Below are 15,722 nucleotides of genomic sequence, written 5' to 3'. Positions count from 1 at the left end.
TTGATGATGATGATGATGCTCATGATTATGATGATCATTCATTGAGATGATGATTGATGATGATGATTGATGATGATGATTGATGATTGATGATGATCATTGATGATGATGATGATGATGATGATTAATGATGATTGATGATGATGATGATGCTCATGATTATGATGATCATTCATTGATGATGATGATTGATGATGATTGATCATTGATGATGATGATGATGATACAAAAGATTTATATCCATGCCATAAAATTGTTTTACTTTCCAGACACAGACGAGTGCAAAGGAAACCCATGCGGGGAAAAGGGGAAATGCACCAACACACAAGGATCCTACACATGTGACTGTAATGCAGGGTACGAGTTCCGCGAAAGAACATGCGTTGGTAAGTAAAGCAGAACAGACATCACGCGTATAGGTGTAACTGGATTCAAGATATATTAATAATAATAATAATAATAATGTCGATGATGTAGATGATGGTGGTGATAATGGTGGTGATGATTATGATGTTGCTAATGATTATGATGTTTAATGATGATCATTCATTGATGATGATGATTGATGATGATGATGATGCTCATGATTATGATGATCATTCATTGATGATGATGATGATGATGATGATTGATGATGATGATTGATGATGATTGATCATTGATGATGATGATGATGATGATACAAAATTTATATCCATGCCATAAAATTGTTTTACTTTCCAGACACAGACGAGTGCAAAGGAGACCCATGCGGGGGAAAGGGGAAATGCACCAACACACAAGGATCCTACACATGTGACTGTAATGCAGGGTACGAGTTCCGCGAAACAACATGCGTTGGTAAGTAAAGCAGAACAGACATCACGCGTATAGGCGTAACTGGATTCAAGTTATTAATTAATAATAATAATAATAATGTCGATGATGTTGATGATGGTGGTGATAATGGTGGTGATGATTATGACGTTGCTAATGATTATGATGTTTAATGATGATCATTCATTGATTGATGATGATGATTGATGATGATGATGATGATGCTCATGATTATGATGATCATTCATTGATGATGATGATTGATGATGATGATTGATGATGATTGATCATTGATGATGATGATGATGATACAAAAGATTTATATACGTGCCATAAAATTGTTTTGCTTTCCAGACACAGACGAGTGCAAAGGAGACCCATGCGGGGAAAAGGGGAAATGCACCAACACACAAGGATCCTACACATGTGACTGTAATGCAGGGTACGAGTTCCGTGAAACAACATGCGTTGGTAAGTAAAGCAGAACAGACATCACGCGTATAGGTGTAACTGGATTCAAGTTATATTAATAATAATAATAATAATAATGTCGTTGATGTTGATGATGGTGGTGATAATGGTGGTGATGATTATGACGTTGCTAATGATTATGATGTTTAATGATGATAATTCATTGATGATGATGATTAACGATGATTGATGATGATGATGATGCTCATGATTATGATGATCATTCATTGATGATGATGATTGATGATGATGATTGATGATGATTGATCATTGATGATGATGATGATGATACAAAAGATTTATATACGTGCCATAAAATGTTTTGCTTTCCAGACACAGACGAGTGCAAAGGAGACCCATGCGGGGAAAAGGGGAATGCACCAACACACAAGGATCGTACACATGTGACTGTAATGCAGGGTACGAGTTCCGTGAAACAACATGCGTTGGTAAGTAAAGCAAACAGACATCACGCGTATAGGTGTAACTGGATTCAAGTTATATATAATAATAATAATAATAATAATAATGTCGATGATGTTGGTGATGATGGTGGTGATAATGGTGGTGATGATTATGATGTTGCTAATGATTATGATGTTTAATGATGATGATTCATTGATGATGATGATTGATGATGATGATTGATGATGATTGATCATTGATGATGATGATGATGATGATGATTAATGATGATTGATGATGATGATGATGCTCATGATTATGATGATCATTCATTGATGATGATGATTGATGATGATGATTGATGATGATTGATCATTGATGATGATGATGATGATACAAAAGATTTATATCCATGCCATAAAATTGTTTTACTTTCCAGACACAGACGAGTGCAAAGGAGACCCATGCGGGGAAAAGGGGAAATGCACCAACACACAAGGATCCTACACATGTGACTGTAATGCAGGGTACGAGTTCCGTGAAACAACATGCGTTGGTAAGTAAAGCAGAACAGACATCACGCGTATAGGTGTAACTGGATTCAAGATATATTAATAATAATAACAATAATAAGGTCGATGATGTTGGTGATGATGGTGGTGATAATGGTGGTGATGATTATGATGTTGCTAATGATTATGATGTTTAATGATCATTCATGATGATGATGATTGATGATGAGATTATATGATGATTGATGATGATGATGATGCTCATGATTATGATGATCATTCATTGATGATGATGATTGATGATGATGATTGATGATGATGATTGATGATGATTGATCATGATGATGATGATGATGATACAAAAGATTTATATCCATGCCATAAAATTGTATTACTTTCCAGACACAGACGAGTGCAAAGGAGACCCATGCGGGGAAAAGGGGAAATGCACCAACACACAAGGATCCTACACATGTGACTGTAATGCAGGGTACGAGTTCCGCGAAAACATGCGTTGGTAAGTAAAGCAGAACAGACATCACGCGTATAGGTGTAACTGGATTCAAGATATATTAATAATAATAATAATATAATGTCGATGATGTAGATGATGGTGGTGATAATGGTGGTGATGATTATGATGTTGCTAATGATTATGATGTTTAATGATGATCATTCATTGATGATGATTGATGATGATGATGATGCTCATGATTATGATGATCATTCATGATGATGATGATTGATGATGATGATTGATGATGATGATTGATGATGATGGATCATTGATGATGATGATGATGATACAAAAGATTTATATCCATGCCATAAAATTGTTTTACTTTCCAGACACTGACGAGTGCACAGGAGACCCATGCGGGGAAAAGGGGAAGTGCACCAACACACAAGGATCCTACACATGTGACTGTAATGCAGGGTACGAGTTCCGCGATACAACATGCGTTGGTAAGTAAAGCAGAACAGACATCACGCGTATAGGTGTAACTGGATTCAAGTTATATTAATAATAATAATAATAATAATGTCGTTGATGTTGATGATGGTGGTGATAATGGTGGTGATGATTATGACGTTGCTATGATTATGATGTTTAATGATGATAATTCATTGATGATGATGATTAACGATGATTGATGATGATGATGATGCTCATGATTATGATGATCATTCATGATGATGATGATTGATGATGATGATGATGATGATTGATCATTGATGATGATGATGATGATACAAAAGATTTATATACGTGCCATAAAATTGTTTTGCTTTCCAGACACAGACGAGTGCAAAGGAGACCCATGCGGGGAAAAGGGAAATGCACCAACACACAAGATCCTACACATGTGACTGTAATGCAGGGTACGAGTTCCGTGAAACAACATGCGTTGGTAAGTAAGCAGAACAGACATCACGCGTATAAGTGTAACTGGATTCAAGTTTATTTATAATAATAATAATAATAATAATGTCGATGATGTTGGTGATGATGGTGGTGATAATGGCGGTGATGATTATGATGTTGCTAATGATTATGATGTTTAATGATGATGATTCATTGATGATGATGATTGATGATGATGATTGATGATGATGATTGATGATGATGATTGATGATGATTGATCATTGATGATGATGATGATGATGATGATTAATGATGATTGATGATGATGATGATGCTCATGATTATGATGATCATTCATTGATGATGATGATTGATGATGATGATTGATGATGATTGATCATTGATGATGATGATGATGATACAAAAGATTTATATACGTGCCATAAAATTGTTTTGCTTTCCAGACACAGACGAGTGCAAAGGAGACCCATGCGGGGAAAAGGGGAAATGCACCAACACACAAGGATCCTACACATGTGACTGTAATGCAGGGTACGAGTTCCGTGAAACAACATGCGTTGGTAAGTAAAGCAGAACAGACATCACGCGTATAGGTGTAACTGGATTCAAGTTATATTAATAATAATAATAATAATAATAATGTCGATGATGTTGGTGATGATGGTGGTGATAATGGCGGTGATGATTATGATGTTGCTAATGATTATGATGTTTAATGATGATCATTCATTGATGATGATGATTGATGATGATGATGATGCTCATGATTATGATGATCATCATTGATGATGATGATGATGATGATGATTGATGATGATGATTGATGATGATTGATCATTGATATGATGATGATGATAGAAAATTTATATCCATGCCATAAAATTGTTTTACTTTCCAGACACAGACGAGTGCACGGAGACCCATGCGGGGAAAAGGGGAAGTGCACCAACACACAAGGATCCTACACATGTGACTGTAATGCAGGGTACGAGTTCCGCGATACAACATGCGTTGGTAAGTAAAGCAGAACAGACATCACGCGTATAGGTGTAACTGGATTCAAGTTATATTAATAATAATAATAATAATAATGTCGTTGATGTTGATGATGGTGGTGATAATGGTGGTGATGATTATGACGTTGCTAATGATTATGATGTTTAATGATGATAATTCATTGATGATGATGATTAACGATGATTGATGATGATGATGATGCTCATGATTATGATGATCATTCATTGATGATGATGATTGATGATGATGATTGATGATGATTGATCATTGATGATGATGATGATGATACAAAAGATTTTATACGTGCCGTAAAATTGTTTTGCTTTCCAGACACAGACGAGTGCAAAGGAGACCCATGCGGGGAAAGGGGGAAAGCACCAACACACAAGGATCCTACACATGTGACTGTAATGCAGGGTACGAGTTCCGTGAAACAACATGCGTTGGTAAGTAAAGCAGAAGAGACATCACGCGTATAGGTGTAACTGGATTCAAGTTATATTAATAATAATAATAATAATAATGTCGATGATGTTGGTGATGATGGTGGTCATAATGGTGGTGATGATTATGATGTTGCTAATGATTATGATGTTTAATGATGATCATTCATTGATGATGATGATTGATGATGATGATTAATGATGATTGATGATGATGATGATGCTCATGATTATGATGATCATTCATTGATGATGATGATTGATGATGATGATTGATGATGATGATTGATGATGATTGATCATTGATGATGATGATGATGATGATGATGATTGATCATTGATGTTGATGATGGTGGTGATAATGGTGGTGATGATTATGATGTTGCTAATGATTATGATGTTTAATGATGATAATTCATTGATGATGATGATGATGATGATGATTAATGATGATTGATGATGATGATGATGCTCATGATTATGATGATCGTTCATTGACGATGATGATTGATGATGATGATTGATGATGATGATTGATGATGATGATTGATGATGATGATTGATGATGATTGATCATTGATGATGATGATGATGACACAAAAGATTTATATCCATGCCATAAAATTGTTTTACTTTCCGACACACAGACGAGTGCAAAGGAGACCCATGCGGGGAAAAGGGGAAATGCACCAACACACAGGGATCCTACACATGTGACTGTAACGCAGGGTACGAGTTCCGCGAAACAACATGCGTTGGTAAGTAAAGCAGAACAGACATCACGCGTATAGGTGTAACTGGATTCAAGTTATATTAATAATAATAATAATAATAATAATAATGTCGATGATGTTGGTGATGATGGTGGTCATAATGGTGGTGATGATTATGATGTTGCTAATGATTATGATGTTTAATGATGATCATTCATTGATGATGATGATTGATGATTAACATTAATGATGATTGATGATGATGATGATGCTCATGATTATGATGATCATTCATTGATGATGATGATTGATGATGATGATTGATGATGATGATTGATGATGATTGATCATTGATGATGATGATGATGATGATGATTAATGATGATTGATGATGATGATGATGCTCATGATTATGATGATCATTCATTGATGATGATGATTGATGATGATGAATGATGATGATTGATCATTGATGATGATGATGATGATACAAAAGATTTATATCCATGCCATAAAATTGTTTTACTTTCCAGACACAGACGAGTGCAAAGGAGACCCATGCGGGGAAAAGGGGAAATGCACCAACACACAAGGATCCTACACATGTGACTGTAATGCAGGGTACGAGTTCCGCGAAACAACTTGCGTTGGTAAGTAAAGCAGAACAGACATCACGCGTTAGGTGTAAACTGGATTCAAGTTATATTAATAATAATAATAATAATAATGTCGTTGATGTTGATGATGGTGGTGATAATGTGGTGATGATTATGACGTTGCTAATGATTATGATGTTAATGATGATATTCATTGATGATGATGATCAACGATGATTGATGATGAGATGATGCTCATGATTATGATGATCATTCATTGATGATGATGATTGATGATGATGATTGATGATGATTGATCATTGATGATGATGATGATGATACAAAAGACTTATATCGTGCCATAAAATTGTTTGCTTTCCAGACACAGACGAGTGCAAAGGAGACCCATGCGGGAAAAGGGAAATGCACCAACACACAAGGATCCTACACATGTGACTGTAATGCAGGGTACGAGTTCCGTGAAACAACATGTGTTGGTAAGTAAAGCAGAACAGACATCACGCGTATAGGTGTAACTGGATTCAAGTTATATTAATAATAATAATAATCATAATAATGTCGATGATGTTGGTGATGATGGTGGTCATAATGGTGGTGATGATTATGATGTTGCTAATGATTATGATATTTAATGATGATCATTCATTGATGATGATGATTGATGATGATGATTAATGATGATTGATGATGATGATGATGCTCATGATTATGATGATCATTCATTGATGATGATGATTGATGATGATGATTGATGATGATTGATGATGATTGATCATTGATGATGATGATATGATGATGATTAATGATGATTGATGATGATGATGATGCTCATGATTATGATGATCATTCATTGATGATGATGATTGATGAAGATGATTGATGATGATTGATCATTGATGATGATGATGATCAAAAGATTTATATCCATGCCATAAAATTGTTTTACTTTCCAGAACACAGACGAGTGCAAAGGAGACCCATGCGGGGAAAAGGGGAATGCACCAACACACAAGGATCCTACACATGTGACTGTAATGCAGGTACGAGTTCCGTGAAACAACATGCGTTGGTAAGTAAGCAGAACAGACATCACGCGTATAGGTGTAACTGGATTCAGTTATATAAGTAATAATAATAATATAATTTCGATGATGTTGGTGATGATGGCGGTGAAATGTGGTGATGATTATGATGTTGCTAGATTATGATGTTTAATGATGATATTCATTGATGATGATGATGATGATGATGATTAATGATGATTGATGATGATATGATGCTCATGATTATGATGATCATTCATTGATGATGATGATTGATGATGATGATTGATGTGATGATTGATGATGATGATTGAGTGATGATTGATCATTGATGATGATGAGGATGACACAAAAGATTTATATCCATGCCATAAATTGTTTTACTTTCCAGACACAGACGAGTGCAAAGGAGACCCATGCGGGGAAAAGGGGAAATGCACCAACACACAAGATCCTACACATGTGACTGTAATGCAGGGTACGAGTTCCGTGAAACAACATTGTTGTAAGTAAAGCAGAACAGACATCACGCGTATAGGTGTAACTGGATTCAGATATATTAATAATAATAATAATAATAATTTGTCGATGATGTAGATGATGGGTGGTAATTGTGGTGATGATTATGATGTTGCTAATATTATGATGTTAATGATGATCATTCATTGATGATGATGATTGATGATGATGATGATTCTCATGATTATGATGATCATTCATTGATGATGATGATTGATGATGATGATTGATGATATGATCATTGATGATGATGATGATGATACAAAAGATTTATATACGTGCCATAAAATTGTTTTTTTCCAGACACAGACGAGTGCAAAGGAGACCCATGCGGGGAAAAGGGAAATGCACCAACACACAAGGATCCTACACATGTGACTGTAATGCAGGGTACGAGTTCCGTGAAACAACATGCGTTGGTAAGTAAAGCAGAACAGACATCACGCGTATAGGTGTAACTGGATTCAAGTTATATTAATAATAATAATAATAATAATGTCGATGATGTTGGTGATGATGGTGGTCATAATGGTGGTGATGATTATGATGTTGCTAATGATTATGATATTTAATGATGATCATTCATTGATGATGATGATTGATGATGATGATTAATGATGATTGATGATGATGATGCTCATGATTATGATGATCATTCATTGATGATGATGATTGATGATGATGATTGATGATGATTGATGATGATTGATCATTGATGATGATGATTGATGATTAACATTAATGATGATTAATGATGATGATGATGCTCATGATTATGATGATCATTCATTGATGATGATGATTGATGATGATGATTGATGATGATTGATCATTGATGATGATGATGATGATACAAAAGATTTATATCCATGCCATAAAATTGTTTTACTTTCCAGACACAGACGAGTGCAAAGGAGACCCATGCGGGGAAAATGGGGAAATGCACCAACACACAGGATCCTACACATGTGACTGTAATGCAGGGTACGAGTTCCGCGAAACAACATGCGTTGGTAAGTTAAGCAGAACAGACATCACGCGTATAGGTGTAACTGGATTCAAGTTATATTGTAATAATAATAATAATAATGTCGATGATTTTGGTGATGATGGTGGTGATAATGGTGGTGATGATTGATGTTGCTAATGATTATGTTTAATGATGATCATTCATTGATGATGATGATTGATGATGATGATTAATGATGATTGATGATGATGATGATGCTCATGATTATGATGATCATTCATTGATGATGATGATTGATGATGATGATTGATGATGATGATTGATGATGATTGATCATTGATGATGATGATGATGATGATGATTAATGATGATTGATGATGATGATGATGCTCATGATTATGATGATCATTCATTGATGATGATGATTGATGATGATTGATCATTGATGCTGATGATGATGATACAAAAGATTTATATACGTGCCATAAAATTGTTTTACTTTCCAGACACAGACGAGTGCAAAGGAGACCCATGCGGGGAAAAGGGGAAATGCACCAACACACAAGGATCCTACACATGTGACTGTAATGCAGGGTACGAGTTCCGCGAAACAACATGCGTTGGTAAGTAAAGCAGAACAGACATCACGCGTATAGGTGTAACTGGATTCAAGTTATATCAGTAATAATAATAATAATAATGTCGATGATGTTGGTGATGATTATGATGTTGCTAATGATTATGATGTTTAATGATGATCATTCATTGATGATGATGATTGATGATGATGATTAATGATGATTGATGATGAGGATGATGCTCATGATTATGATGATCATTCATTGATGATGATGATTGATGATGATGATTGATGATGATGATTGATGATGATTGATCATTGATGATGATGATGATGATACAAAAGATTTATATCCATGCCATAAAATTGTTTTACTTTCCAGACACAGACGAGTGCAAAGGAGACCCATGCGGGGAAAAGGGGAAGTGCACCAACACACAAGGATCCTACACATGTGACTGTAATGCAGGGTACGAGTTCCGCGAAACAACATGCGTTGGTAAGTAAAGGAGAACAGACATCACGCGTATAGGTGTAACTGGATTCAAGATATATTAATAATAATAATAATAATAATGTCGATGATGTTGATGTTGGTGGTGATAATGGTGGTGATGATTATGACGTTGCTAATGATTATGATGTTTAATGATGATCATTCATTGATGATGATGATTGATGATGATGATCAATGATGATGAAAATAATGGCAACGAAAAAAGCGCACGAGCAATTGGCTGATAGGTGGGAGGAGAAACCTCTGCATGGCAAATATGTGGCCCGCAGCAAACAAGCTGATGTTGACCAGAAGCAAACCCATCAGTGGCTACGGAGCTCAGTGTTAAAAGCAGAGAGCGAAAGTTTCATCCTGGCTGCTCAAGATCAAAGCCTATTAACCGGAACTACCAGGCCAATGTAATGAAAAATGGAGCAGACCCAAAATGCCGATTCTGCAATGACATGATTGAAACAGTGGACCACCTAATCTCTGGATGTAAAGTCTTAGCACCAGTGGAGTATAAATTAAGACAAGACAGAGTTGGCCAATATCTACATTGGCTAATAAGTCGGCATTACAATATCAAAACTGCCAACAAGTGGTATAATCACCTCCCTGAGGCTGTAACTGAAGGAGAAAATGTAACCATTCTGTGGGACTTTCCAGTACATACAGACCGAACCATGAAGGCCAATAAACCAGATATTTTTGTGAAAGACCAAAACAATAAAGTTTGCTTATTGATCGACATGAGCATCCCCTGTGATCATAATATCTCAGCGAAAGAGTTTGACAAGCTCAGAAAATATAAAGACCTACTCATTGAAATTGAGAAAATGTGGCATCTCAAGGCGGTTACAATACCAATGATCGTAGGAGCACTAGGAATGATCAAGAAGGGAACCGAAAATTATATGCGAATGATCCCTGGCTTACCATCCCTGCAAGAAGTGCAAAAGATTGTCTTAGCTGGTACATCACACGTATTGAGAAGAGTATTGTCGATGTGAGAACTGTTGCTGCTCATATATTTTAATTTAACTTAAAAAAATAAAAAATGAACGAACTATTGAGTTTGGTTTAATGGCCTACCAATGTATACTATGAGTTTCTTACCCTAGGAGTCGGGAAGACACTCGGCAAGAAATGGAAGATAATTTGAAAGAAGAAAAAAAAAAGTAATAATAATAATAATATAATGTCGATGATGTTGATGTTGGTGGTGATAATGGTGGTGATGATTATGACGTTGCTAATGATTATGATGTTTAATGATGATCATTCATGATGATGATGATTGATGATGATGATCAATGATGATGAAAATAATGGCAACGAAAAAAGCGCACGAGCAATTGGCTGATAGGTGGGAGGAGAAACCTCTGCATGGCAAATATGTGGCCCGCAGCAAACAAGCTGATGTTGACCAGAAGCAAACCCATCAGTGGCTACGGAGCTCAGTGTTAAAAGCAGAGAGCGAAAGTTTCATCCTGGCTGCTCAAGATCAAAGCCTATTAACCCGGAACTACCAGGCCAATGTAATGAAAAATGGAGCAGACCCAAAATGCCGATTCTGCAATGACATGATTGAAACAGTGGACCACCTAATCTCTGGATGTAAAGTCTTAGCACCAGTGGAGTATAAATTAAGACAAGACAGAGTTGGCCAATATCTACATTGGCTAATAAGTCGGCATTACAATATCAAAACTGCCAACAAGTGGTATAATCACCTCCCTGAGGCTGTAACTGAAGGAGAAAATGTAACCATTCTGTGGGACTTCCAGTACATACAGACCGAACCATGAGGCCAATAAACCAGATATTTTTGTGAAAGACCAAAACAATAAAGTTTGCTTATTGATCGACATGAGCATCCCCTGTGATCATAATATCTCAGCGAAAGAGTTTGACAAGCTCAGAAAATATAAAGACCTACTCATTGAAATTGAGAAAATGTGGCATCTCAAGGCGGTTACAATACCAATGATCGTAGGAGCACTAGGAATGATCAAGAAGGGAACCGAAAATTATATGCGAATGATCCCTGGCTTACCATCCCTGCAAGAAGTGCAAAAGATTGTCTTAGCTGGTACATCACACGTATTGAGAAGAGTATTGTCGATGTGAGAACTGTTGCTGCTCATATATTTTAATTTAACTTAAAAAAAATAAAAAATGAACGAACTATTGAGTTTGGTTTAATGGCCTACCAATGTATACTATGAGTTTCTTACCCTAGGAGTCGGGAAGACACTCGGCAAGAAATGGAAGATAATTTGAAAGAAGAAAAAAAAAAGTAATAATAATAATAATATTAATAATAATATAATAATAATAATGTCGATGATGTGATGATAATGGTGGTGATGATTATGATGTTGCTAATGATTATGATGATTAATGATGATTCTTCATTGATGATGATGATTAATGATGATTGATGATTAATGATGATGATGATGATAATGATGATACATAAGATTTATATCCATGCCATAAAATTGTTTTACTTTCCAGACACAGACGAGTGCACAGGAGACCCATGCGGGGGAAAGGGGAAATGCACCAACACACAAGGATCCTACAAATGTGACTGTAATGCAGGGTACGAGTTCCGCGATACAACATGCGTTGGTAAGTAAAGCAGAACAGACATCACGCGTATAGGTGTAACTGGATTCAAGTTATATTAATAATAATAATAATAATAATAATGTCGATGATGTTGATGATGGTGGTGATAATGGTGGTGATGATTATGACGTTGCTAATGATCATGATGTTTAATGATGATCATTCATTGATGATGATGATTGATGATGATGATTAATGATGATTGATGATGATGATGATGCTCATGATTATCATTCATTGATGATGATGATTGATGATGATGATTGATGATGATTGATCATTGATGATGATGATGATGATACAAAAGATTTATATCCATGCCATAATATTGTTTTACTTTCCAGACACAGACGAGTGCAAAGGAGACCCATGCGGGGAAAAGGGGAAATGCACCAACACACAAGGATCCTACACATGTGACTGTAATGCAGGGTACGAGTTCCGCGAAAGAACATGCGTTGGTAAGTAAAGCAGAACAGACATCACGCGTATAGGTGTAACTGGATTCAAGTTATATTAGTAATAATAATAATGATAATAATGTCGATGATGTTGGTGATGATGGTGGTGATAATGGTGGTGATGATTATGATGTTGCTAATGATTATGATGTTTAATGATGATCATTCATTGATGATGATGATTGATGATGATGATTAATGATGATTGATGATGATGATGATGCTCATGATTATGATGATCATTCATTGATGATGATGATTGATGATGATGATTGATGATGATGATTGATGATGATTGATCATTGATGATGATGATGATGATACAAAAGATTTATATCCATGCCATAAAATTGTTTTACTTTCCAGACACAGACGAGTGCACAGGAGACCCATGCGGGGAAAACGGGAAATGCACCAACACACAAGGATCCTACACATGTGACTGTAATGCAGGGTACGAGTTCCGCGAAACAACATGCGTTGGTAAGTAAAGCAGAACAGACATCACGCGTATAGGCGTAACTGGATTCAAGTTATATTAATAATAATAATAATAATAATGTCGATGATGTTGATGATGATGGTGGTGATAATGTTGGTGATGATAATGATGTTGCTAATGATTATGATGATTAATGATGATCATTCATTGATGATGATGATTGATGATGATGATTAATGATGATTGATGATGAGGATGATGCTCATGATTATGATGATTATTCATTGATGATGATGATTGATGATGATGATTAATAATAATAATAATAATAATAATCATAATAATATTAATAATAATAATAATAATATTATTGCCAAATATCTCGAAATAACGAATGACTGGATGCTAAAGCTTGTGGAAAATCACGAGAGACGAAAGAAGCTTCGTTCTATCATAAAGGAAAGTAAAAAATTTGCTATTGATCTCGTGCAGGATACCCAAACTGAACAACCCGAGGGAAGTACGGCAACTATTGTTGCAAAGAAGGTGAAAATAATGGCAACGAAAAAAGCGCACGAGCAATTGGCTGATAGGTGGGAGGAGAAACCTCTGCACGGCAAATATGTGGCCCGTAGCAAACAAGCTGATGTTGACCAGAAGCAAACCGATCAGTGGCTACGGAGCTCAGGGCTAAAAGCAGAGAGCAAAGGTTTCATCCTGGCTGCTCAAGATCAAAGCCTATTAACCCGGAACTACCAGGCCAATGTAATGAAAAATGGAGCAGACCCAAAATGCCGATTCTGCAATGACATGATTGAAACAGTGGACCACCTAATCTCTGGATGTAAAGTCTTAGCACCAGTGGAGTATAAATTAAGACAAGACAGAGTTGGCCAATATCTACATTGGCTAATAAGTCGGCATTACAATATCAAAACTGCCAACAAGTGGTATAATCACCTCCCTGAGGCTGTAACTGAAGGAGAAAATGTAACCATTCTGTGGGACTTTCCAGTACATACAGACCGAACCATGAAGGCCAATAAACCAGATATTTTTGTGAAAGACCAAAACATAAAGTTTGCTATTGATCGACATGAGCATCCCCTGTGATCATAATATCTCAGCGAAAGAGTTTGACAAGCTCAGAAAATATAAAGACCTACTCATTGAATTGAGAAAATGTGGCATCTCAAGGCGGTTACAATACCAATGATCGTAGGAGCACTAGGAATGATCAAGAAGGGAACCGAAAATTATATGCGAATGATCCCTGGCTTACCATCCCTGCAAGAAGTGCAAAAGATTGTCTTAGCTGGTACATCACACGTATTGAGAAGAGTATTGTCGATGTGAGAACTGTTGCTGTTCATGTATTTTAATTTAACTTAAAAAAAATAAAAAATGAACGAACTATTGAGTTTGGTTTAATGGCCTACCAATGTATACTATGAGTTTCTTACCCTAGGAGTCGGGAAGACACTCGGCAAGAAATGGAAGCTAATTTGAAAGAAGAAAAAAAAAAGTAATAATAATAATAATATTAATAATAATAATAATAATAATAATGTCGATGATGTTGATGATAATGGTGGTGATGATTATGATGTTGCTAATGATTATGATGATTAATGATGATTCTTCATTGATGATGATGATTAATGATGATTGATGATTAATGATGATGATGATGATAATGATGATACATAAGATTTATATCCATGCCATAAAATTGTTTTACTTTCCAGACACAGACGAGTGCACAGGAGACCCATGCGGGGGAAAGGGGAAATGCACCAACACACAAGGATCCTACAAATGTGACTGTAATGCAGGGTACGAGTTCCGCGATACAACATGCGTTGGTAAGTAAAGCAGAACAGACATCACGCGTATAGGTGTAACTGGATTCAAGTTATATTAATAATAATAATAATAATAATAATAATAATAATAATAATAATAATAATAAAAAGTCTTTTGATAGCCTACCACATTGCTGGATTAGGAAATGCCTGGAAATGTATAAGATAGCACCTACTCTGTGAAACCTTTTCACTGTAAGTATGAGATCATGGAGAACCACACTAACTCTGAACAGTGACAATGAATCCCTAAATGCTGGTGATGTAAAAATTACGTGTGGCATTTTCCAGGGTGACTCACTGTCACCACTCCTCTTTTGTTTA

General features: G+C 35.8%; 1 protein-coding gene across 1 annotated transcript in view; it reads left to right on the top strand.

The window, feature by feature from the left end:
• Positions 1 to 15,722, top strand: part of LOC115216537 (fibrillin-2-like) — a 48,194-nt gene that overhangs the window by 29,664 nt on the left and 2,808 nt on the right. Inside the window, exons 25-43 of the mRNA XM_036506241.1 lie at positions 270 to 386; positions 724 to 840; positions 1,171 to 1,291; positions 1,621 to 1,736; positions 2,132 to 2,248; positions 3,054 to 3,170; positions 4,036 to 4,123; positions 4,491 to 4,606; positions 4,940 to 5,055; positions 6,299 to 6,415; positions 6,744 to 6,858; positions 7,817 to 7,930; positions 8,841 to 8,957; positions 9,421 to 9,537; positions 9,877 to 9,993; positions 12,514 to 12,630; positions 12,975 to 13,091; positions 13,458 to 13,574; positions 15,282 to 15,398. Coding sequence (XP_036362134.1) covers positions 270 to 386; positions 724 to 840; positions 1,171 to 1,291; positions 1,621 to 1,736; positions 2,132 to 2,248; positions 3,054 to 3,170; positions 4,036 to 4,123; positions 4,491 to 4,606; positions 4,940 to 5,055; positions 6,299 to 6,415; positions 6,744 to 6,858; positions 7,817 to 7,930; positions 8,841 to 8,957; positions 9,421 to 9,537; positions 9,877 to 9,993; positions 12,514 to 12,630; positions 12,975 to 13,091; positions 13,458 to 13,574; positions 15,282 to 15,398 — 2,190 coding nt within the window. The remainder of the gene's footprint in view (positions 1 to 269; positions 387 to 723; positions 841 to 1,170; positions 1,292 to 1,620; positions 1,737 to 2,131; positions 2,249 to 3,053; positions 3,171 to 4,035; positions 4,124 to 4,490; positions 4,607 to 4,939; positions 5,056 to 6,298; positions 6,416 to 6,743; positions 6,859 to 7,816; positions 7,931 to 8,840; positions 8,958 to 9,420; positions 9,538 to 9,876; positions 9,994 to 12,513; positions 12,631 to 12,974; positions 13,092 to 13,457; positions 13,575 to 15,281; positions 15,399 to 15,722) is intronic.

This window comes from Octopus sinensis, linkage group LG10 (genome assembly GCF_006345805.1).
Source record: "Octopus sinensis linkage group LG10, ASM634580v1, whole genome shotgun sequence".
Lineage (NCBI taxonomy): Eukaryota > Metazoa > Mollusca > Cephalopoda > Octopoda > Octopodidae > Octopus > Octopus sinensis.
Note: the sequence above shows the minus strand (reverse complement) of the source record. Positions and strands in the feature narration are given on the sequence as shown.